Source organism: Pelodiscus sinensis, chromosome 12 (assembly GCF_052426305.1).
Source record: "Pelodiscus sinensis isolate ZL-2025 chromosome 12, ASM5242630v1, whole genome shotgun sequence".
Classification (NCBI taxonomy): Eukaryota; Metazoa; Chordata; order Testudines; family Trionychidae; genus Pelodiscus; species Pelodiscus sinensis.
Window position 1 is genome coordinate 50,277,617 of NC_143063.1, and position 24,324 is coordinate 50,301,940.

The 24,324-nt window shown below is 68.4% G+C and overlaps 1 protein-coding gene across 1 annotated transcript in view; it reads left to right on the forward strand.

Annotated features, from left to right (window-relative positions):
* WWP2 (WW domain containing E3 ubiquitin protein ligase 2) overlaps positions 1-24,324 on the forward strand; it is a 75,664-nt gene that overhangs the window by 40,424 nt on the left and 10,916 nt on the right. Inside the window, exons 9-16 of the mRNA XM_075939767.2 lie at positions 6,645-6,734; positions 10,323-10,497; positions 13,563-13,617; positions 17,189-17,270; positions 19,176-19,304; positions 19,760-19,838; positions 19,928-19,999; positions 21,047-21,135. Coding sequence (XP_075795882.2) covers positions 6,645-6,734; positions 10,323-10,497; positions 13,563-13,617; positions 17,189-17,270; positions 19,176-19,304; positions 19,760-19,838; positions 19,928-19,999; positions 21,047-21,135 — 771 coding nt within the window. The remainder of the gene's footprint in view (positions 1-6,644; positions 6,735-10,322; positions 10,498-13,562; positions 13,618-17,188; positions 17,271-19,175; positions 19,305-19,759; positions 19,839-19,927; positions 20,000-21,046; positions 21,136-24,324) is intronic.

Sequence of the window (24,324 nt, forward strand, 5' to 3'; positions counted from 1 at the left end):
CAGCCAGTGGGGGTCACCCGCAGCCCCAGCCTAGCAACCAGCAAGGTACCAACACCACGTCACACAAGCACCTGGTATTTCTTGCATCCAGCCTAAGCTCCTGCCAGCACTGTTGTTCTGCAGGCCTCACAGCACCTGCCGTCGTATTGGCCACGGCTTGCGTTACCGAGCGAGTTCTGTGGCATGCTCCCAGGAGCTGCCTCAAGTCAGCAGCAGCGAATTCATCGCTGAGTGGAATTTGCCTCCAGCCATCCTTCCTCTGATGCCCACTCCCCCAAGCTCCTGGCTTGAGCTTCCAGCAGATGCCCTCGTTTGTCATCTGTTCTTCTCGTGGCTCCATCAGCATGGAAGAGAGGCCCTGCATCGGCCCCACTGGGTGGCCCAGGTCAGTTGCCATCGAGACAGCATCGCTGCATTTCTCCGCAGACAGGAAAACAGTGACTGGACCCAGAGCTGCTGCGATTTCCCTCCTTGCAGACCTCAGCTTGGTGGTGTTGGTCTTGTGGGCAGATATTTTGATGCCGGATGTCTTGCCTGGGCTGAAGAGGCTGCGTGTCCCATCAGAACCAAGGGCACCTCCCGCAGATTTCTCCATTTGTTCTTTGCCAGCGTCTGCAGTTTGCAATAGAGACTCCTGTGCGTCAGGCCTCACGTCCAGTCCGGTAGGTGTGGTCGGCCCTTGTGGGCGTAGTTCACGGTCCGATGGGTTTGGCACATGGTTGAGGGCGTGGTTGGGAAGCGCTCTCGGGAGCATGCTGCTCTTTATCACTCTTCAGTGCAGAGGCATGGGTCTGGTTGTGGACTGTGAGGGACCATTTTAACCTGCCTGGGCTCTGTCATGGATTTACAAGTAGCCATTCTACAAAGGAATTTCACCCGCCAGTTACAGAGCGAGCGCAGAATTGGTATTCACCTGCGGGTGGGGCCCTGTTTCCCTGGGCTTGAACAAAGCCACGCACTGGATGCCGCATTATGAAGCCAGCCTGCCCTGCCTTTCACACTGCTAGTATGGGGCATGCATAGCCCATTCAATTGACCCTCGTTAGCCCCGGTCCCACGTTGGCAGGAATTTCTTTTTCCTGGTTATAAGTGACTTGGCTTCTGTTACTTCTTCTCCAGCTCATGGTCTGATAAGGTTTGGCTGTGCCCACGGGCGCGCACGATACCATCGATCTGTATTTGCTTTGTCTCTGAAGTGGAGTTTCCCATCAGTGGTCTCTGCGTCGGTGTCCAGATGGCCATCGCGTTGATGGATGGCGTTCTGGCCAGCACGAAGCGGTGCAGGTTCAGTCGAAAGGCACATGTCTCTCTGGAGTCTTCCCGCTTTCGCGGCGCTAATTGAGGCGGGATCCGTGAAGGTCTAGTCCACCGATCATAAGCCCCAAGCTTGTGGTGTAGCTGTGCAGCAAGCCTTGTGTTCTGGGGTGTGATAATTTTGGAACTGTTAAGTGCTATCAACACCACGTTGTGTGGCTTGTCAGGAACAGCCAAAGTACAGAAAACGCTGTGAGAACACAAGACAGAAAGCAGCTGGGTTGGACTGAATATGAAACGCAGGCAAAAGCCCAAGGAATAGCCAAGGGAGAGCATATAGATGAAGTCGAGCAATATGTCTGTTTGGCCCAAGCAATTAACAGCTGCCGCGATGAGGCAGGTGAATGACTCGAAGAAATAAAGCTGGCAGGTGTCCGTTCAGTTGTGTGAAGGAGGCCTCCCAAGGAAAAATCAACAAGACATCTCCGCAAACCTCTCCCTCTCAGCGGTCCTGCCGGCAGCGCTGTACAGCCACGGAAATGGCACTGCCGAAGACAGAGGGGCAACCGCCCCAGGGAATTCTGGGGATGTCAAGCCTCGACCGAGTCCCAGGGAAGTGCTCAGACACTCAGCGGAGCGCAGGTGTAGAATGAAGTGGGAAGGCCGGGCATATGCTCGGTTCCCTGACAGTTGATGGACTGCGTCCGGCCCCGACTGATCCCCATGGGAGCTGAAGCGACCACTCGCCAACGAGAGGGGGATGTTTGTACGTAGAGTAACATCCTCGGGGAGGTGAAACTTCCAAACCGTTGTGCGCGTGACTGCCACCCTTGTTTGTCTTGTACAGTGCGGACACTTGTGCTAAATTAGATACAAATGAGAGCTACGTGTTGGTACCAAACTGGGCACTTTTGTTCAGTGAGCGCGTTGACTGAAGCCCACGATGAAGCCGTGGATTGGCCACGCTACCACCAGAACTGACCGGTGAGTAAGTGGCATTGGGTTACAAAGCCCTTCAGGCAGCTACAGAGCGTGAGCCCCAGTGCAGTGCGTGGGCTGTGCCGAGGCCACTGTCTTGGGACACGCCACTGTGTGCCCCCTCCCCGGGAGCGTTCCCTTTGATGCCGGCAGTGCCTCGGCGGCGGGATGGCAGTCCTGCCCGGCGATGCCTGTGGTCCCTCTGGCTGAGAAGACGCTGTTTATTGCATCCTTCACTTTGGTCCAGAGAGTGAGGGGAGACAGGCCCAATCATCGGCCGCATTGAATACGGGGCCTACGGTGCCACCTGCACCCTCACCCTAATTCCTGTCCGAAGAGGCCCCTGCCTTCCATTTGCACCCTGACCACTAGGCTGTCTGGTCTTGTCCACGTCACATTCAGCTCCAGGGACAGCGAGTCTGTTTGAGAGACCAACCGTTTGGGGCGTATCGGTGGAGCCCAGAGGCAGCCCATCACTGCCGCAGGGCTGCGCCGCTGAACGGGGCTGTGGCGTGTGGGCGTTGACGTGTGCGCTTGGCAGCGTGTCCAGCGAGGCCTCGGCACCACAGAATGCTGCGTAGCTCCCCCCCCCCCCCCGCAGCCATTTCTGTGCTTTCGGCACAGGGCTCCCCCGCTCGCTGAGGCGGCGTTTGGTGGCGCGAGAAGTGGGGTCGCCTCTAATGCGCTTGCCCTCACGTCCAGTGCAGATGTCTGTTTTGGCGGGTTTCTGTCCCGGTTCACCGCGAATCCTCCGCCCTGCTCCTGGTCCACTCGGCTGAAGTAAAAATGAAGGTTGGCTTCTCCCGGTAATTGGAGCCCTTCGAGAGGAGCCTCTCCTCACTGACGTTCCTTGCCCTCCCGCCCGACTTCCTCAGAGCCGTAGCAAGAGTAGGTGCTTGGGGGGGGGGTGACTGAGGAGCCCCGACAGCTGCTGCTCCACAGAATGTTCCAGAAGCCTCCAGCACTGCAGCCTGGATCCCACACGCAACTGCTCAGCGTGTGGCCGATCTCGCTGGCCGGGACGTTCCCTTCGTTTCCCAGCTGACAGCGCAGGGGAGAGGCAGCCAGCGTTTCGCTGGTCCGAGACGAGCAGCGGTTCACGGATTTTGGATGGCCCCTTGTCGAAGGTCCAGCAGAAAGATGGCGGCAGGAGCAGAGGGACCTTCCAGCCAGCCCTGATGCTGAGCGTGCCGAGCACTGCTGAGGCGGGAGTCGCGCGGAGGGTCCTGAGGGATGGCAGCGGAACGGGCGCCGGGGTGAAAGCTGGAAGCGGAAAGCAGTCGGCAGCGCCCCAGCGCAGCCAGCACCCCCATTCAGAAATCACGAGTCAGGTTGGCTTAAAACCCAAGAGATGTGTTTTCAGTAATAGATTTGGGGTCTGGCTCTTGCCTTTTGGCTTCTCAGCCTTTCATTTCCATTTCCAAGAGCTTCCCTGTCACCAGGAGGACTGGGAACCTACCCGGATGCAGTGAAAGCCAAGCGTCCCCGGGAAGAACGATTCACGCAGCTGGCGCTCCGCGAAGAATCCACACCTGCCTTTACTAACACTGGCCAGCCGGTGGGGTGATACTGGGAGGTGGGGCTCTTGCATGGTGTGGCCCCCTGGCGGGGAGGGAGGGGTCTGATGGGCGGGGTCTGTTTCAGTTAGGCCCCTCCCACGGCCCAGGCTATAGGCCAGAGCCCGCCTGGAGGAGGGGTGTGGTGGTTTCTCCACCTGTCGCTTGGCTCCCGCTCTCTCTTCGAGCAATGGTGACCACGGCTGCAGGGTGCTGCTTGATTCTCCAGCGCCCAGGGGGGCAGGACTGCGTGAATGACAGCGATGGGGCTGGGGGGGCCAGGCGGGGCCGGGGGGGGAGGGGGTGCAGCAGGCCGGGAGGGCAGGACTGGGGGATTGACAGCGATGGGGCTGGGGGGGCCGGGCGGGGCCGGGATGGGAGGGGGTGCAGCAGGCCGGGAGGGCAGGACTGGGGGATTGACAGCGATGGGGCTGGGGGGGCCGGGCGGGGCCGGGATGGGAGGGGGTGCAGCAGGCCAGGGGGGCAGGACTGGGGGAATGACAGCGATGGGGCTGGGGGGGCCGGGTGGGGGCCGGGATGGGAGGGGGTGCAGCAGGCCAGGGGGGGGCAGGACTGGGGAATGACAGCGATGGGGCTGGGGGGGCCGGGTGGGGGCTGGGATGGGAGGGGGTGCAGCAGGCTGGGGGGGCAGGACTGGGGGAATGACAGCGATGGGTCTGGGGGGCCGGGATGGGAGGGGGTGCAGCAGGCCGGGAGGGCAGGACTGGGGGGGCTGGGACTGGAGGGGGTGGCAGTCGGTAAAACCTTGCCCTTTTTTGTTCCCTGTTGTAATTGAAAACCAATCAATGGGGACACCGCGCTGTGCTCAGCCAGCGGGGCAGACCCGGCGCGTCCGGGCAGCCAGGGCCCCCGGGAGGCAGCAGGGGTAGTCGCGTGCGAAAGGGATGGAGCGCCATTGCCCTTTTCCGGAAGAGGCTAAAGATCCGCGGAGGAGGGTCTGAGTGTCACCCACAGGCCTGCTGGGGCCGGGCCCTGGCTCCGCTCGTGGCACCGAGCCCTGCAGAGTGAGAAGAAGGAGTCTGCCCGGCAGCCGGCTTGTAGTGCGTGCGGGGGCTTCTGGGCTCCAGTGAAGTGCCTGCGGCTGGCCCGTGCCGGCTGGCTCGGGCTCCAGGGCTCGGCCGGGAAGCTGTGTAATTCTGCGTAGAGGTTTGGCCCTGGACCCCGGGCGGGTGGAAGGTTCTAGCCCGACACCAAGCGGCAGGCCTGTCTAAGCCCAGTTGGGGGTGGGGACCCCCGATGGGCCAGTGTGTATTCCACCGTAATCCCACGGCCCGTCGGGGACAGCGGTGGCCGCTCCTTCCCGGAGCCATGAGCACGGGCGTGTACCTGGCGCGGTTCACCCCGTCCGGACGCCTGCCCCTTCTGAGGCGGGAGGAAAACCTGGCGCACGCGTGTCTGGAACGTGCCCGGTTGCAGCCCCTGTTCCGGCTGCACTTTCCCCCTCACCTTTTCATTTACGCACCCCCCACCCATGGCCCCACAAAGTTGGGAGACCGCGTCAGCCGCCTCCTGGCCCTGGCGAAAGCCGCCAAACACAGCACCAGGAGGAGGATGCTGGATGAGGGGGGCTCTGCGACTGGGGGGCCTATTTCTGTTCCTCCCCGGTCTCGCGCCTCCGGTCAGAGGCCCCCTGGGTGGCGTCCGCAGGCTCCCTGGGCAGCCGAGGAGCAATGGGCGCTGTCCGGGGTTCTCTGCTCAGGGTCCCTGTCCGGTTCCCTCGTTTTCAACTTTTGACCCGCACCCTGACCCTGTTTTTCATCATTTGTCCCCCTGGGCCCAGTCGTCCCTCCTGCAAGGCTGGGAGAGGAGCCCCCCCCCCCCGGTTCAAATAGCGGAAGGTTCCAGAACCGGGGTTACGGCCCCGCGTCTCCCCCCCAGTGAAAGAGCCCCGAGCCCCGTGAGCGGGAGTCGCCCGCCGTGGGCCAGCCGCAGGTGTTGAGCGGCAACGCAGACGTAGCCTCGTGGCCAGCGCCTGACCGACTGCTGCTCTCTGCTCGGCGTCCCCTCGGGCGGCGGCAGGGCTCAGCGCGGGAACGCCGGGCCCCCCTTTCTCTCCTCAGTGGCTGCTGCCATCGCCCACTCGAGTGGCAGTTTCCCTGGTGCCTGGAGGCTTCGGGCTCCGTGCGCTGGGCGGTTCCTGCCCCGGAGAGTGGCCGCTTGTCGCTCGCGGCCGGCGGGGCCGCTCTGGGAGCTGGGTGGGGAGGGCCAGGCCGGACGTTGCGGCTGGTCCTGCGCTGAGGAACCTGCCCCCGAGCAGGAGCGACTGGGGCGGCGCTGAGAGAAGCTGAGGTGCTGCCTTGTCCTTTGCTCCCGGGGGGGCTCCTCTGCCCTGAGGTGAGCCGGGCTCCCGCCGGGACTCAGAGGTGCCTCGCGCCGGGGCCGGCTGGAGGGGCCGCCATGGGATTCAGGCCTTCGCCCGGGGAGGGCCGGGTGCCGATCTGCCCAGGGTGGTGGATGAAAGCCGCTGCTGCCCCCCTCCCCAGCTCTCAGCCTGTGTGATGTGCTCAGGTGCCCCCTCCCCATAGCCCATCTGCCAAGGTCCCTAGGAAGCGGCAGCCTCCGCCCCGGGGATTCAGATGGGCCCTGAGAGCGGCCCCCTCGGGGGGGGGCGAAAAGAGGACTTTGGCCTTCGGGGCTGTGCCCTGCATGCCCCACTCAAGCCCCTTGGTAAGGGTGAGGCAGCCGGTGCCTGGGGCTTACCTGGGGCCGTCGTGAGCCTTCTGTGGGCCCCTGCCCTGCCTGGCCCTTCGGGGAGTCGTGTGCTCGGAAGGGAGCCCTCAGCCGTCGGGACAAGGTCTCCTCGCCCACGAGTCATCCTGTCTCTTCCTCTTGCAGCTGGGAACAGCGAGAGCTGCCCAACGGGAGGGTCTATTACGTGGACCACAACACCAAGACCACCACCTGGGAGAGACCCCTGCCTCCAGGGTAAGCGCTCTGGGGTTCCGCGGGCGGAGGGGGCCCGGTGGGCCTGGCGCAGGAGGAAACGGGCAGGGGGAGCCGCAGCTCCATGCCCAGGCAGGTTGCTGCCTCCCGGGGACGTCCCAGCCTGTGCTTGGCTCTCCCTTCCCCTTCCTCCCTCCTCGCTGGCGTCTCTGTTCCATTTCCCTTGCAATCTGAGCGCTGCTTCTCGAGCCAGCTGGCGGGGTGCAGGCAGCCTTCCCACGGCTGCGCTCGCTTCTGTGCAGAGCAACGGCAGAGCCCTGCCGGGGACGCGCTCCTGCGCCTGCAGCCAGGAGGAGAGGGAGCCACCTGAAGAACCAGGTGCCCCAAAGCGAGGAGTTGGCTCGGGCATTGCTGATCCCTGGTAGGGGCGGGCGCTTCTTCCACCCCCCGGAGGTCCCGCAGCACACGCAGGCGAATGCCCTGGAACGAGGCCTTTCCCCTTCCCCGCCTGCGAGTTCAGGCGACCTGCTTTGCACTGCAGCGGTAGCCGGCAGGACCCGCCTGTAGCCCCTCGGAGCCCTGGTTTTCCAGAGGTCCCTTTGGCTCTCTTGCCCCATGGACGCTGCAACTGATAAAGCCACATCACTAGTGCACTTAGACGGGAGACCCGACTCAGGGACCATGCTGTGAAAGCCATGCCCTCCGCCTCAGCCCGCGTCTGTCCTGCGGGGTTGGCAGGCTGGGCCTGTGCAGGGCTCTAAGGCCGGCTGCCTGCCCGTCGGACAGCTGGGAAGGTTGAACTCCTAGGAAGGAAGGTCCGTTCCTCTGTGTTACCAGGTGACGATGGATAGGATCACAAGACGGTCTTTGCTAGGATAACGAGTCTTGTGTCTGAGGGAGAAGCAGTGGGCGTGATATACCTAGACGGTAGGAAGGCATTTGATGCGGTCTCACATGCCCTTCTTATCAGTAAACTAGGCAGATACAACCTGGATGGCGCTACTGGCTGGGTAACCGTTCTCAGAGAGTAGCTCTTAATGGTTCACAATCCTGCTGGAAAGGCAGAACAAGTGGGGTCCCGAGGGGTCTGTTTTGGGACCCGTTCTGTTGATATCTTCATCAAGGATTTAGATATTGGCATAGAGAGGACGCTTATTACGTTTACAGATGATACCAAGCTGGGGGTGGGGGGGCGGGTTGCAAGTGCTTTGGAGGAGAGCGTCATAATCTGACAAGCTGGAGAAATGGGCTGAGGTAAACAGGATGAAGCTTAATAAGGACAAATGCAAAGTGCTGCACGTAGGGAGGAACAATCCGTGTCTCTCCCACAGAATGGGAAGCCACTGCCTAGCAAGGAGCACGGCAGAAAGGGAACTAGGGTCAGAGTGGACCACAAGCTAAATAGGAGTCAACAGTGTGACACTGTTGCAAGAAAAGCAAACGTGATTCTGGGCTGCATGAACAGGAGCGTTGTGAGCAGGACACGAGAAGTCATTCTTCCGCTCTGCTCTGCGCTGATTAGGCCTCAGTTGGAGTACAGGCAGTCCCCAGGTTACGTACAAGATAGGGACTGCAGGTTTGTTCTTAAGTTGAATTTGTATGTAAGTTGGAACTGGTACATATTGTAGGGGAAACTCTAGCCAAACATTTCTCCAGAGCTCAGTTTTATTCTCCCACACCTCACTTCCCTCAGTCCTTTATTCCCAAGCTGAGGTGTCTGCTGAGAAAAGCCGCTCTGCGTCTCCCTGGTCTGCTGGGGGGGGGGCGCTAGCTTCGCGTCTCCCTGGTCTGCTGGGGGGGCTGCGCTAGCTTCGCGTCTCCCTGGTCTGCTGGGGGGGGGGGCGCTAGCTCCGTGTCTCCCTGGTCTGCTGGGGGGGGGGGGCGCTAGCTCCGTGTCTCCCTGGTCTGCTGGGGGGGGGGCGCTAGCTCCGTGTCTCCCTGGTCTGCTGGGGGGGGGGGCACTAGCTCCGCGTCTCCCTGGTCTGCTGGGGGGGGGGGGCGCCAGCTCCGCGTCTCCCTGGTCTGCTGGGGGGGGGGCGCTAGCTCCGCGTCTCCCTGGTCTGCTGGGGGGGGGGCTAGTTTTGCGTCTCCCTGGTCTGCTGGGGGGGGGGGCGCTAGCTTCGCGTCTCCCTGGTCTGCTGGGGGGGGGCGCGCTAGCTTCGCGTCTCCCTGGTCTGCTGGGGGGGGCGCGCTAGCTTCGCGTCTCCCTGGTCTGCTGGGGGGGGGGGAGGCGCTAGCTTTGCGTCTCCCTGGTCTGCTGGGGGGAAGCAGCTAATGTGGGGTTGCCTCACCCCGTTTGTAAGTCGGGATCTGATGTAAGTCGGATCCATGTAACCCGGGGACTGCCTGAATTGTGTCCAGTTCTGGGCACCACATTGAAGGAAAGATGTGGAGAAATTAGAGAAGATCCAGAGAAGAGCAACAAAACTGATGACAGGTCTAGAGGACATGCCCTAAGAGGGACTAAACGAATTGGGCTTGTTTAGTTTGGAAAGGAGAAGACTGAGAGGGGACATGACAGCGGTTTTCAAGTATCTAAAAGGGGGTCACAAGGAGGAGGGAGATAAATTGTTCTCCTTGGCCTCTGAGGAAGGACAAGCAGCAATGGGCTTAAACTGCAGCAAGGGAGGTTGAGGTTGGACATTAGGGAAAAGTTCCCAAATGTCAGGGTGGTCAAACACTGGAATAAGTTGCCTGGGGAGGTTGTGGAATCTCCATCCCTGGAGATATGGAAGAGCAGGTGGGACAGACGCCCGTCAGGGATGGTCAGACGGTGCTGGGTCCTGCTGTGAGGGCAGGGGCTGGACTCTATGACTCTCAAGGGCCCTGCCAGTTCTTCTGCGCTAGGATTCTCTGGGAAACCATGGCCAGGACTCTGCCCCTGGCAGAAACCGCTCAGGGGACCCCCAGAGGGTGGCTAAGAGACAGTAGCCAGGCACGCTCCCGCGCCTCAGACGGGCTGAGTGGTCTGGCCTGCAGGGGGGGCTGTAGCAGCAGGGCCAGCGAGGGAGCCACGGAAACCAGCGCTGAGCGTCTGGGCATCCGCCTAGGAGAGTCAGGAGCCGCTCAGCAGAGCGCCTGCAGCCCGTGTGCCTGTGGGTGGTGCACGTCCGCACATGCCTCGGTGCACCTAACAACGTTTATTCTGCACGTGGATGGAAAACTGGGACGGAGCGCTGCCTGAGAGCCCGTCACACACCGAGCTTCCCGCTTCCTCAGGCCCTGCTCGGTCACGCCCGCAGCCTTCCTCCGGCTGGGCCGCAGGCTCCTTGTGCCAGAGGCGCCAGCGGCACTGGGAGCTTTCCGCTCTCCCTGGCCCGTCTCCGTCCCGCCCCGGCATCCCTCCAGTGCCCGGGGCTCCTCTGCCCCCCCAGGGCTCCGGGCTCAGAGCCACTTGTGAGCGAGGCTGCTTCGGGGCCGGGGGCGCTGCGAGGCACAGTGGGGAGCGCTGCCCCCCCTTTCCAGCCCCGCACGGAGTGTGCTAGGCTGAGCCCCGGGGAGACCCCCCAGGACCCGCAGCACACCTGAAGACAGTAGCCTCCCCCAGGCGGTACGTGGGGGTCAGGGGAGCCAGGCCCGGGGCGGGTGGCCCTCGGCCAGACCAGGGCCCACCTGTTGCGCTGTTTGCAGCTGGGAGAAGCGAGTGGACCCCCGGGGCAGGTACTACTACGTGGATCACAACACCAGGACCACCACGTGGCAGCGCCCCACGGCCGAGTACGTGAGGAACTACGAGCAGTGGCAGACGCAGCGGAGCCAGCTCCAAGGGGCCATGCAGCAGTTCAGCCAAAGGTTCCTGTACCAGGTAGGGAAATCGAAGCCTTCCCTGGAGGAGCCGGATGGGGGGACCCCGGAGCGGTGCGGGGGGGGGGGGACCCTTCCCGGGCCCGGCATTGGCTTGGCTGTGGATGCTGAGTGAGGGCTGAGCTCAAACAAACAAAAGGAAGTTTTTCTTCACTCAGTGCACAGTTGACCTGTGGAACTCCTCGCCAGAGGATGTGGTAAAAGCTAGAATTTTAACAAAGAGCTAGATAGATTCCTGGAGGCTGGGTCCATCAATGCCTATTAGCCAGGCTGGGTGGGGATGGTGTTTGTCTGGAAATGGGCGGCAGGGAGGGATCACTGTTGGGTCCCATCCCTCTGGGGCATCTGGCATTGGCCACTGTGGGCAGCCAGGACCCTGGTCTGGATGGACTGTTGGTCTGACCCCGTCTGGCCGCTCTCCTGTCCTTCAGAGCTGCGCTAACCAGCCAGGGTGACGTGGGCTCCAGGGCTCCGGTGTGAACACGGCCACGGCTTGCAGGGCCCTTCCGCACGCTGCGGAGCGTCAGCCGGCCCTCCTCTGGGCCCAGAGCCCGGCTGTCCTCAGCAGGGTGCCAGCTAGCTCCCCCCGGCTGCCCGCCTGCGCGGTGTCTGCTCCGCGCCGCAGCCAGCTCGGGGAAATCCCACAAGCCCCTCGGCCGCCTCCCAGCAGGGAGCCGAGAAGCCCCGCGGGGAAACCTGCCGGCGGCTCCTCGCCGGCTCGTCCGGCCCAGCCCCCGCGCCGAGGCAGGGCCCGTGAACCCCACAGCTGTGTCCGGCCTGCCTTAGCGCCCTCCACGCCGCGGCTCCACAGCCTCCCCGGGGGCCCGTCCCGGAGCCGCGCTGCCCTGGGCCACGGGGCGTCGGCCGCTGTTTGGCCTCCTGATTTGGGCAGCAGAAATGCCCCCCCGCCCCCCCCCCCCCGGCGGGCCTGGCAGGGGAGCGGTTGGGCCCTGGGGCCTTCCCACTGGCGGGGCGGGGGCGTCACGGTGCTGTTCCTGGGCGGCCTGCCGGGCTCGGCCGTGCCGTGCAGGGCTCCGGCCGCACCGCGGAAGCCGCTGCGAGCCCAGCTGGGCCAGGCTTCTCCAGCCCAGCCAGTTCCCTCCGGCCGTGGAGGGGGGCTGCCCCAGGAGACTGGCCCCCCCCCCGAGACCCGGCACCCCCCCCCCCGCGCCTCCTCCCTGCTGCTTCTCCCCAGAGCCGGAGTGGCAGCGGCTGGAGGAGTCTGCAGAGAGGAGACTCAGCAAGGGCCAGTCAGTCCTTCCCCCGGGTGCCCCTCAGGCCTTGGGCAGCGCCTCTGCCGCCGCTCCCCCGTCCAGCAGCCCTGCTGAGTCCTGGCCCCCTCGGGGCAGCACTGCTCTCCCCGGGCGCCGCAGGGGTGTGTGGGGGGAGAAACGTGAGCCTCCCCCTTTCCCGGGTCCCCTGCTCCCCGACGCCGCGGGCCCGGGCTGCTGTCCTCCCCGGGCGGCCGCTGTCCAGCGAGCTGTAGCGATGCCCCGGCCGTGGGCTCTGTGTCCCTCGCGGGGCCTGTCTCCCTGCCCCCGGGGCCGAGGGCCCGTCCTCCCCGCCCAAGCCAGGCCCTCCCTGTCCTTCAGCGGGGCAGCGTCGGGAGGGGAGCCCAGCAGGAGCACCTGGGCTGTGACGCTCCGGCCGGGACGTCTGTTCCCTGTCCGAGCCGGGAGCCGTCTGTTTCCCCTGCGGCTGCCAGGCCTGCTGGCCGCTGCCAGCTGCCATCCCCCTGCGGCGGCTGGGCCCAGGCGCCCCTCCCCGCTGGCCTGCCCCTCTCGCTGGGCGTCCCTGTCGGGCGGTGCCCTCGGGCAGTGCCTCTGGGCCGCAGCAGGGTTTGCATCAGGGCTGCGCCTGGGAGCCGCGCTCCTTGCTGGGCTGCCTGGCCCTGCGCTGGGGATTTTCTGGGGGCGCCTCGGGGCATCGGCTGGGCCGCGTTCACAGGGGCCGGGGGAGGTTTTGCTGGTGCTTCTGGGTCTGTCCCCGGCTGGGCCCGCGTGGGCCGCGGCTTTGCCTTTGCGCGTGTCGCCAGTGGGTTATTTTTAGGTCCCTGGGAGGTGATAGCTCCGGATGTGACTTGCTGGGCTCTGGCAGCCGGCTCCGCGTCTGGCCGGGCAGGGCGGGGGAGCTGGCACCGGCCCGAGCCAGGATTTTTCAGCGAAGCCTGAGCCGCGGCCGTGTGCAGGGGAAGGGGCTGTGGCCGGGCGGGACGCCACACGCCCCTGGCTTCCCCACGCGGGCCGGTGGCCATGGGCAGCCCGGTGGCGGGAGGGGACGCTGCGTGGGCACGTCTGTCCCGGCCCCGGCTTGGCCCCGTCGTGCGCCCGGGGCTCTGCGCAGCGGGCTGCTCCCTTGCTCCAAGCGGGACCCGGGCCCGGGCCTGCCTGGGAGCGAGAGCCCGGCCCGGAGGGGGAGCGAGGAGGCTGCGTGAGCAACAATGTGGTTCTTATTTAAGGCTGCGCAGGGCTTGCGAGCCCCCCGCTCCCCGGGCCTGTCTGGTCTGGCGGGCCGGCCCCCGGAGAGCGCCCGCAGGCCGGGGGGGTTAATCCAAACAGCGCCGCACCCCGGCCCCCGCGCCAGAAGAAAGGTGCTTTGTGCGGTGGCCGGGGGGAGCCGCCTGTCTGCGCAGGCATGAATGTTTCCTTAGTCCTGGTGCGTCCTGCGCGGCCGCTGGCGGGGGGCGGGGGCGGGGGCGGCTGCCGGCCGAGCCAGGAAGCGCTGGGCGTGGACAGGGCTTGTGGGGATGATTTCATTGGAAAGGCCTGCGCTATTTTTCCCCTCTGGTGTGTGGTTCTTGGAGGAGGCTGGAGGTGTAACGGGGGTGGCGCGTCAGTCGCCTCGGCCAGCAGGAGCAGAGCAGCCGTGCGCCCCACGTCTCCCTCCCGCGGCCCCAGTCCCTGCGTCGCGGGGGCCTCTGCACCCCCGACGGGCAGGTCGCTGTCAGCAGCCGGCTCCGTCTGCCTGGGCTGAGATCGGGGGCCCCCGCTGCTCTGCTCCGCTTGTGCCCGGCGCCCAGTAATCTCTGGCTTCTGTGTTGTGGTTTTGCCCCTCCGCTGCCTCCAGCCGTCCGGGACCCCGTCTGACAATGACCCTCTGGGCCCGCTTCCGCCAGGCTGGGGTAAGTACCGAGCCGGCCGCGCACCTGGCCTGCCCCTCCTGCGGCCCCTGGCTCCGGCCTCCCTTGCCCTGCGGCGGGCGGGGGGCAGGTGCTGGGGTGAGAGCCGGGGCGGGGGTTTGACAGCCAGTGCCTGGGCGAGAGCTCCGCGCTCCGGGGCTGGCGTCTCGGCGGGGTGTGCGACCCCCGGCCTGCGGAGGTGGGGGCTCTGCTGCGGGCTCCGGCAGGTCACTGACCCCACCGGCACCCTGGGGCCGCCTCGGGAGCGTGTGCGGGCGAGTACGCGGGGCGCCGGCGAGAGCAGCGCAGGGGCCGGTGCGGGAAGCCCGGGGGCGCTACTGGGACTGGGCTGTCCGAGGAGAGGGGGTTCCTCTGGCCCCCCTCCCACTCAGGCCGCAGCTCGGCGGGCGATGGGTCTCCGGAACGTGCCCGCGTTGGGGGGTTCTCGGGCTGGGGCCCGGTTGGCCAGCGCAGCGCCGGGCTGATGGGGGCAGTGGGCCCCGGCGAGGCCCGAGCCCCCGGGAGCCCCACGCAGGCGGGGGTAGGACGTGCTGGGGTCCGAGTGGCTGGGACCCATTAGCACCCCGGCAGTGGGGGAGGGGGGTGGCTGTTTGCCTGGACCCCGGGGAGCTGACAGGCGCAAGGGAAGAAACCTGCCGGTGGCTCCGGGGCGCCCCCAGGCCGCAGGGATCCGGAGCTGCTTGTCATCTCACACCTGGCGGGGGCCCTGGGGGGGGGGGGACCAGGCACTTCCCCAGCCCTGCCAGCTGGACTCCTGACCCGCTGCCTCCCGGTGTTCCTGGGGGAGCCCCCTTTAATGCTGCACCTAGCTTGAGTGGGAGGGGCGATGCGGGGGGCCGGGGGCGGGGTGATGCGGGGACCTGGGGGGGCTGTGGGCTGGGCGATATGTGGCTCCGGGGGGCAGAGACCCAGCTAGGCTGTGGGCTGGCTCAGTTCCGGTGTGGGCTGGGCGAAGCGGGGGTCGGGGGGCCCCGTGGGCTGGGCGAAGCGGGGGTCGGGGGGCCCCGTGGGCTGGGCGAAGCGGGGGTCGGGGGGCCCCGTGGGCTGGGCGAAGCGGGGGTCGGGGGGCCCCGTGGGCTGGGCGAAGCGGGGCTCCGGGGGCCCCGTGGGCTGGGGGAAGTGGGGGTCCGGAGCAGTGGCCAGTCCACGGGAGAGCCCAGTACGTGCTGCTGCCTAGACCCCTCCGGGAGGCACCAGCTCCGCCTGGTCTGCTCCCTCCAGCGGCTGCGGTGCGCGGGCCCGGCAGGAGGTGCTGTGGCCTGGGTCACTCCAGGGGAAGCAGCCCGTCGCTTGGCCCTGTGAGCAGAGCGGGGCTGTGGGCAGGAGCTGGCTCCCCTGCGCCCGGTTTTGACCCCATAACGAGGCCCCTACTGAATTCGTGGCCATGGAAGGTGGCGGGCCCCGTGGCAGCCAGCCTCTGGCGCTTGCACCCCGCGCTTTCTGGGGGCAGCGTGTCTCGGGCTGGGGTCCTGCCCCGGGGCCAGTGCCCAGCGTGGCCACAGGGAGGGGGAAATACACCAGCCTGCCTTCTGCCCGGCTGCGTTGGGGGGGGGGGAGCTGCCCTCAGAGCCTCCCCCCCACTGGCTGCCTGGCTCTGAGTGCCAGGCCACCGCCAGCAGCGCCCCCAGCGCCGACGTGGGCAGGGCCCCCCGGTGACAGCCCGGCAAGCCCAGGCTGAGCTGATCCAAACCCGGCGGCCGCCAACCCGGCCCACGTGCCGGTGAGTTTGTGCCGCCCGTGGCCCTGCCGCCGGGAGCGGACACAGGAGCTGCCGGAGCATCCAGAAGGGGCGGGGGAAGGGAGCCTGTTTCCAATTACAGCTGCAGGCTGAGCCGCCCGCCGCCTCGGGGGAGCTTCCTGCTTCCCCACCGCAGGCTCTGGAGCGGCGGGCGGGGCTGCCCGTGGACTGTACAGGGGCCAGGGTGCTGGGGCTGGCAGGCCAGAGGGCAGGGGCCGGGTGCTGGGGCTGGCGGGCCAGAGGGCAGGGGCCAGGGTGCTGGGGCTGGCGGGCCAGAGGGCAGGGGCCAGGGTGCTGGGGCTGGCAGGCCAGAGGGCAGGGGCCGGGTGCTGGGGCTGGCGGGCCAGAGGGCAGGGGCCAGGGTGCTGGGGCTGGCAGGCCAGAGGGCAGGGGCCGGGTGCTGGGGCTGGCAGGCCAGAGGGCAGGGGCCGGGTGCTGGGGCTGGCGGGCCAGAGGGCAGGGGCCGGGTGCTGGGGCTGGCGGGCCAGAGGGCAGGGGCCGGGTGCTGGGGCTGGCGGGCCAGAGGGCAGGGGCCGGGGTGCTGGGGCTGGCGGGCCAGAGGGCAGGGGCCGGGTGCTGGGGCTGGCGGGCCAGAGGGCAGGGGCCGGGTGCTGGGGCTGGCGGGCCAGAGGGCAGGGGCCGGGTGCTGGGGCTGGCGGGCCAGAGGGCAGGGGCCGGGTGCTGGGGCTGGCGGGCCAGAGGGCAGGGGCCGGGGTGCTGGGGCTGGCGGGCCAGAGGGCAGGGGCCGGGGTGCTGGGGCTGGCGGGCCAGAGGGCAGGGGCCGGGTGCTGGGGCTGGCGGGCCAGAGGGCAGGGGCCGGGTGCTGGGGCTGGCGGGCCAGAGGGCAGGGGCCGGGGTGCTGGGGCTGGCGGGCCAGAGGGCAGGGGCAGGGGTGCTGCGGCACGACTGGGGTGGGGGATCCGGCGTGGGGTTGGGTGTGTGGGAGGCCGGCTGGGGCGCCGTGTCTGCGGGCTGGTGGGTGAGGGGCTGGCTGCGAGGGGCGGGTGCAGCTGGGTGTGGGGTGCCAGGCGAGGGCCGTGGAGCAGGCTGTGCCCAGGGCTGTCTGGGGGCGCATCCCGCAGCTGCTGGCTGTGAGCTGGGGGGTGGACGTGGAGGGAGGGCTGAGCGCACTGGGCAGAGCCCGGCAGTGCGAGGGGCAGGCGTACCTTGCGCGCACAGTGGGCGTGTCCAAGGGGGTTGCGTGTGCTGTGGAGGGATGGACACATGAGTGTGGGGCCGGGGGAGGGGCGTGTGTGTGGCGCTGTACCCCAGGCTGTGCTCGCGGCGGGGGGGAACGTGGCCCGTGCGCTGCGCTCGTGGGAGGGGTACGCGGCCCGTGCGCTGCTCTCACTGGGGGGGGAGGTCCGCGGCCCGTGCGCTGCGCTCGTGGGAGGGGTACGCGGCCCGTGCGCTGCTCTCACTGGGGGGGGAGGTCCGCGGCCCGTGCGCTGCGCTCGTGGGAGGGGTACGCGGCCCGTGCGCTGCTCTCACTGGGGGGGGAGGTCCGCGGCCCGTGCGCTGCGCTCGTGGGAGGGGTACGCGGCCCGTGCGCTGCTCTCACTGGGGGGGGAGGTCCGCGGCCCGTGCGCTGCGCTCGTGGGAGGGGTACGCGGCCCGTGCGCTGCTCTCACGGGGGGGACACGAGCTCCCGCTACCCCTGGCCTCGCCGGCGCGGGTGCTGGAGCAGGCCAGGGCAGCACGTGCATCAACCAGCGCCCCCGTCGCTGCGTTGCCACTGCGGGGATGGGGCGGAGCCGGAGAGGGGCGGGGGCGCCCGGCGGGCGATGGGCTGACGTTGTCTCCCCCTCTCCCCAGAAAAGCGGCAGGACAACGGGCGAGTGTATTACGTGAACCACAACACGCGCACCACCCAGTGGGAGGATCCTCGCACGCAGGGGTAGGCAGCCCCCACGCGGGGCCCCGACCACCCCCAGAGACACAGCGTGGCCGGGGGCCCGGCGCATCCTGCCGGCAGGGCCTGGGCCCAGGAGCCGCAGCACGGCGGTGACCGGGGGGGGGGGTTGTCTGAGAGCATCTGCCAGGCCTCTGTGTGAGGAGAGCCCTGGCTGAGGCGGCACTTTCACCGGGCCCCTCCTACCGCGCGGCCTGTGCTCGGTCGCCGCCACTGGCTGGGCAGGGCAGGAAGAGCAAGACCGGGGGTGCTGTGCGGAGACTGGGGGTGCTAGGCTGGGGGTACCGGGCGGAGGCTGGGGGTGCCGGGCGGAGGCTGGGGGTGCCGGGTGGAGGCCGGGGGTGCCGGGCGGAGGGGCCGTGCGGAGGCTGGGGGTGCGGAGGCTGGGGGTGCCGTGCAGAGGTTAGGGATGCCGGGCGGAGGCTGGGGGTGCCGTGCGGAGGTTAGGGATGCCGGGCGGAGGCTGGGGGTGCCGGGCGGAGGTTAGGGATGCTGGGCGGAGGCTGGGGGTGCCGGGTGGAGGCCGGGGGTGCTGGGCGGAGGGGCCGTGCGGAGGCTGGGGGTGCCGGGTGGAGGCCGGGAGTGCCGGGCGGAGGGGCCGTGTGGAGGCTGGGGGTGTGGAGGCCGGGGGTGCCGTGCGGAGGCTGGGGGTGTGGAGGCCGGGGGTGCCGTGCGGAGGCTGGGGGTGTGGAGGCCGGGGGTGCCGTGTGGAGGCTGGGGGTGTGGAGGCCGGAGGTGCCGTGCGGAGGCTGGGGGTGTGGAGGCCGGAGGTGCCGTGCGGAGGCTGGGGGTGCCGGGTGGAGGCCGGGGGTGCTGGGCGGAGGGGCCGTGTGGAGGCTGGGGGTGTGGAGGCCGGGGGTGCCATGCGGAGGCTGGGGGTGTGGAGGCCGGGGGTGCCGTGTGGAGGCTGGGGGTGTGGAGGCCGGGGGTGCCATGCGGAGGCTGGGGGTGTGGAGGCCGGGGGTGCCGTGCGGAGGGGCCGTGTGGAGGCTGGGGGTATGGAGGCTGGGGGTGCCGTGCGGAGGCTGGGGGTGTGGAGGCCGGGGGTGCCGTGCGGAGGGGCCGTGTGGAGGCTGGGGGTGTGGAGGCCGGGGGTGCCGTGCGGAGGCTGGGGGTGTGGAGGCCGGGGGTGCCGTGCGGAGGCTGGGGGTGCCGGGTGGAGGCCGGGGGTGCTGGGCGGAGGGGCCGTGTGGAGGCTGGGGGTATGGAGGCCGGGGGTGCTGTGCGGAGGCTGGGGGTGCCGGGTGGAGGCCGGGGGTGCTGGGCGGAGGGGCCGTGTGGAGGCTGGGGGTATGGAGGCCGGGGGTGCCGTGCGGAGGCTGGGGGTATGGAGGCCGGGGGTGCCGTGCGGAGGCTGGGGGTGCCGGGTGGAGGCCGGGGGTGCTGGGCGGAGGGGCCGTGTGGAGGCTGGGGGTATGGAGGCCGGGGGTGCCGTGCGGAGGCTGGGGGTGTGGAGGCCGGGGTGCCGTGCGGAGGCTGGGGGTGCCGGGTGGAGGCCGGGGGTGCTGGGCGGAGGGGCCGTGCGGAGGCTGGGGGTGCGGAGACCAGGGGGTGCTGTGCGGAGGCCGGGGGTGCCGGGTGGAGGCCGGGGGTGCTGGGCGGAGGGGCCGTGTGGAGGCTGGGGGTGTGGAGGCCGGGGGTGCCGTGCGGAGGCTGGGGGTGCTGTGCCGTGCTCCCCATTTGGCACTGCTGGGGGTGGCTGAGATCTCACTGCGGGGTTCCTGGCCCAGTCCTGCCGTGTGTAAGGGCTTCCCGCGAGCCAGGCCAGAGCCGATCCCCAGGCTCCGGGGGTGGCCCCAGGCCTGGAGCCGCCCTTGTTCCCAGCCGGGGGAAGCGGCTCCCCGGCCCCCCACGTGCAGGTGCCCAGTGCCCTCTCCCTTGCGTGGGCAGGATGATCCAGGAGCCGGCGCTGCCGCCCGGCTGGGAGATGAAGTACACCAGCGAGGGGGTGCGCTACTTCGTGGACCACAACACGCGCACCACCACCTTCAAGGACCCGCGCCCTGGGTTCGAGTCTGGGTAAGGTGCTGCCTGCCGGGGCCCCTCCTTTTGCTGAGGCGGCAGCTGGTGGCTGGGAGGGGGACCTGGTCGCCGTGGGCCTCCTGCTCCCCGCTCAGTCCCGGCCCGCCCCCGGCCCCTACGGCCTTGGAAATTGCAGAGCCGCGGCGGCTCGGGCCCAGCGCCAGCCGGGATGAGGGGCTGCCTGCCCGTCCGACAGCTCCATTACTGGCGTAGCCCCCGGTTAACGTCCCGCGGCCGGGCCCAGGGCCGTGGGCTGCCCATGGGAGGGAGCCTGAAACCCGGGTGCGGAGCCTGTGGGGCTGACTGGCCGGCGGCAGGTGGGGCCTGCAGGGTCCTGGCCGGGGCGGCTGCTCCCCACTGCCTGGCTGGGTGGCCCCTGCCCCGGGCGCTGCGAGGGGCGCTGGGTGCGGGCTGAGTGGGTTCCCACCAAGGCCCCTGTGTTGCTCCTGCAGGAACAAGCAGGGCGGCTCCCCAGGGGCGTACGACCGCAGCTTCCGCTGGAAGTATCACCAGTTCCGCTTCCTGTGCCACGTGAGTAGGGGCCGGGCGCCGGCTGGGGGGCAGGGGGCTGAGCTGGGCCCCCCGAGCCCTTCTGAGCCCCTGCCTGTGTCTGCTTCCAGTCCAACGCGCTGCCCAGCCACGTGAAGATCAGCGTGTCCCGGCAGACGCTCTTCGAGGACTCCTTCCAGCAGGCGAGTCTCTGCGTGGGGGAGCGGCCCGGGGAGCAGGGCCAGGGGGCGGGAAGGGGGCTGACGTGGGAAGGGGGCTGTCGGGGATACCAGAGAGGGGCTGCCGGAGGAGCGGGGGAGCCCCTGTGCAGTGGCTCAGGGACGCTGTGACGGGGGGCAGTCACAGACGACCTCTCGGGGATGCTTCCTGGGGAGCTGACACGGCCACTGCCACTCGCCTTCCCACTCTCTGGGGCTCCTCACCGCCCGGTCCTGCTGGGCCAGCTCCCTGGTCTCCCCCAGCCAAGGCCCCGGGCTGAGGTCCCTGCCCAGACACTGAACCACTTCAGGTCTGAGGAGAGAGCAGTTGGGCCCATCCTCCTGAGAGCACTCCCCAGATGGGATCAGACCCCAGAGAATTAGGGGCGCCCCCTGGAACAATGAAAGGGGGAATGTCCACACTGGTTCCCCCAGGTAACAATTATTTACACTGCGTTTGATAGAAAATAAACATGATATTCTAAAGTGGAAGCAGCAGGATTGAAGTGGGAATAAGTGAGACCAGGCAGAGCAAAGTAAGTTACAAATCAAAAGAAACAAAACCGCTTGGCTAATTCTTCACTGAAACCTCAGTTCAAACTCTTCCAACTCCCCCTAAAACCTCTTTTCCAGCTGCCCCTCCGAACCAGGTCCCTCTTCCCCACCCTGGGGTCTTCTGCTCCTTCCTTCAGGTGCAGCCCAGCCAAAAGACCAAGGTCTCTACTTTCCTATTCCTTTTGTTAAACAGTTGAGGCCACTCCCTACCAGCCACTGCTCAGACTGAAGGACAGAAGAGATAGTTTAACCGTTGAGGGTGGCACCGTCCATGTCTCTCATCACACCTCTGAACCCACCACGTATCCCCCACTCCTTGTCTCCGATTTCACAGCAGAGTACGGGCCCCGGAGCCAGCGGCTCGTGCCATGCAGATCGGTGCTCACTGGCTCAAAGCACTTTGAGTTCTGTGTTCGTGGCCGTGTGGCCGTTTCAGAAAGCACGGGGGGGTCACGCTGCTCCCGTCTCTGCCCGCAGATCATGAACATGAAGCCCTACGACCTGCGGCGGCGGCTCTACATCATCATGCGGGGCGAGGAGGGGCTGGACTATGGCGGCATCGCCAGGTGAGTCTGCGCCGGCCGGCCCACGTGTGCCCCACGGGGGGGCGCTGGGGGCAGGCTCGGGGAGGGGCTGGGGCGGGCGCAGGGGGTTTAGGGGACGTTTGGGGTGGGCAGACGCCCCGGCCACATCCTGCTGGCTGGGAATGAGCAATGGCCTGATGCTGCGTGTGCCACAGGGACCAAAGAGCCAGAGGGTCCCATGTCAGGCTCTGCCTGCGCCCCGGGCTGGGAGCATGGGGGGGGGGGGGGGACTCTGCCTGCGCCCCTGGGCTGGGAGCATGGGGGGGGGGGGGCTCTGCCTGCGCCCCCGGGCTGGGAGGGGGGGGGGGGGGGGACTCTGCCTGCGCCCCTGGGCTGGGAGCATGGGGGGGCTCTGCCTGCACCCCTGGGCGGGGGGGGGCCTGCTTGCGCCCCTGGGCTGGGGGGGGGGGGCTCTGCCTGCGCCCCTGGGCTGGGATGGGGGGGCATGGGGGGCATGGGGGGGCTCTGCCTGCGCCCCTGGGCTGCCCTGCTGGGGGCTGGGGGGCTGGGATGGGGGGCATGGGGGGGCTCTGCCTGCGCCCCTGGGATGGGGGGCATGGGGGGGCTCTGCCTGCGCCCCTGGGCGGGGGGGGGCTCTGCCTGCTGCCTCTGCCTGCGCCCCTGGGATGGGGGGCATGGGGGGGCTCTGCCTGCGCCCCTGGGATGGGGGGCATGGGGGGGCTCTGCCTGCGCCCCTGGGCTGGGCGGGCATGGGGGGGCTCTGCTTGCGCCCCTGGGATGGGGGGCATGGGGGGGCTCTGCCTGCGCCCCTGGGATGGCGGGCATGGGGGGGCTCTGCCTGCGCCCCTGGGATGGCGGGCATGGGGGGGCTCTGCCTGCGCCCCTGGGGCTGGGAGCATGGGGGGCTCTGCTTGCGCCCCTGGGATGGGGGGCATGGGGGGGCTCTGCCTGCGCCCCTGGGCTGGGGGGCATTGGGGGGGCTCTGCCTGCGCCCCTGGGGCTGGGAGCATGGGGGGCTCTGCTTGCGCCCCTGGGATGGGGGGCATGGGGGGGCTCTGCCTGCGCCCCTGGGATGGGGGGCATGGGGGGGCTCTGCCTGCGCCCCTGGGCTGGGGGGCATGGGGGGGCTCTGCTTGCGCCCCTGGGATGGGGGGCATGGGGGGGCTCTGCCTGTGCCCCTGGGCTGGCGGGCATGGGGGGGCTCTGCTTGCGCCCCTGGGATGGGGGGCATGGGGGGGGCTCTGCCTGCGCCCCTGGGATGGCGGGCATGGGGGGGCTCTGCCTGCGCCCCTGGGATGGGGGGCATGGGGGGGCTCTGCCTGCGCCCCTGGGATGGGGGGCATGGGGGGGCTCTGCCTGCGCCCCTGGGATGGGGGGCATGGGGGGGCTCTGCTTGCGCCCCTGGGATGGGGGGCATGGGGGGGCTCTGCCTGCGCCCCTGGGATGGGGGGCATGGGGGGGCTCTGCCTGCGCCCCTGGGGCTGGGAGCATGGGGGGGCTCTGCCTGCGCCCCTGGGATGGGGGGCATGGGGGGGCTCTGCTTGCGCCCCTGGGATGGGGGGCATGGGGGGGCTCTGCCTGCGCCCCTGGGATGGGGGGCATGGGGGGGCTCTGCCTGCGCCCCTGGGATGGGGGGCATGGGGGGGCTCTGCCTGCGCCCCTGGGCGGGGGGGGCTCTGCCTGCACCCCTGGGCGGGGGGGCGCTGCAAGGAGCAGTCGCAAGGCCCTGGTGGCTCCGGGGGGCTGGCAGCGCTGTCCCTCGGCCTCGTCCCGCTCTCGTGCAGCGCGGGGCAGAGGAGGCTGCTGGGGCGGTGCCGGCCCCGCCCCCGACTCCTGCACCTGCTGGCCCCGGCCCGCGCCCTGCCAGTGGTTTTACCCTATGGTAGGTTACGTCAGGCTGTTCTACCACAGGGTAGAACCACGGACGGGACGCCGGGCGCTCTCGGCGTTGGAGGAATCGCGTCTCCCCGAGCTCCAGGGGCAGCCGCAGCCAGGACCCGGCGCCGCTCCCAGCCCTGGGGCAGGCGGCAAACAAGGGCCCAGGCGCTGGGCCCGGGCAGATGCACGTGGGTGGGCGTGTTCAGGCGTGCGTGTGTGGGTATGTAGTATGTGCAGGCGTGTACGCGTGTGGGTACGTGTGCTGGGGCTGGCAGGTGTGCATGTGTGCAGGCTTGTGTATGCATTCTGGGGTGTGTGCAGGCGTGTATGCATGTGGGTACGTGTGCTGGGGTGGCTAGATATGTACGTGTGTGTGCAGGGTTATGAATGTGTTTGTGTGTTCTGGGACTGGGCAGGCTCATGCACGTGTGTGCATTCAGGGTGGGTTCAGGCTCGTGTACGTGTGTGTATGTTCTGCGGGGGTGCAGGCTCGTGTACGTGTATGTTCTGGGGGGCGTGCAGGCTCGTGTCTGTGTGCGCACGTTCTGGGGGGCGTGCAGGCTCGTGTATGTTCTGGGGGGCGTGCAGGGTCGTGTCCATGTGCGCGCGTTCTGGGGGGTGCAGGCTCGTGTACATGTATGTTCTGGGGGGCGTGCAGGCTCGTGTCCGTGTGCGCATGTTCTGGGGGCGTGCAGGCTTGTGTCCGTGTGCGCGCGTTCTGGGGGCGTGCAGGCTCGTGTCCGTGTGCGCACGTTCTGGGGGGTGTGCAGGCTCGTGTACGTGTATGTTCTGGGGGCGTGCAGGCTTGTGTCCATGTGCGCGCGTTCTGGGGGCGTGCAGGCTCGTGTCCGTGTGCGCACGTTCTGGGGGGTGTGCAGGCTCGTGTACGTGTGCGCACGTTCTGGGGGGTGTGCAGGCTCATGTATGTTCTGGGGGGCGTGCAGGCTCGTGTCCGTGTGCGCACGTTCTGGGGGGCGTGCAGGCTCGTGTATGTTCTGGGGGGCGTGCAGGCTCGTGTCCGTGTGCGCACGTTCTAGGGGGTGTGCAGGCTCGTGTACGTGTATGTTCTGGGGGGTGTGCAGGCTCGTGTCCGTGTGCGCACGTTCTGGGGGGCGTGCAGGCTCGTGTATGTTCTGGGGGGCGTGCAGGCTCGTGTATGTTCTGGCGGGCGTGCAGGCTCGTGTCCGTGTGCACACGTTCTGGGGGCGTGCAGGCTTGTGTCCGTGTGCGCGCGTTCTGGGGGGCGTGCAGGCTCGTGTATGTTCTGGGGGGCGTGCAGGCTCGTGTCCATGTGCGCACGTTCTGGGGGGCGTGCAGGCTCGTGTATGTTCT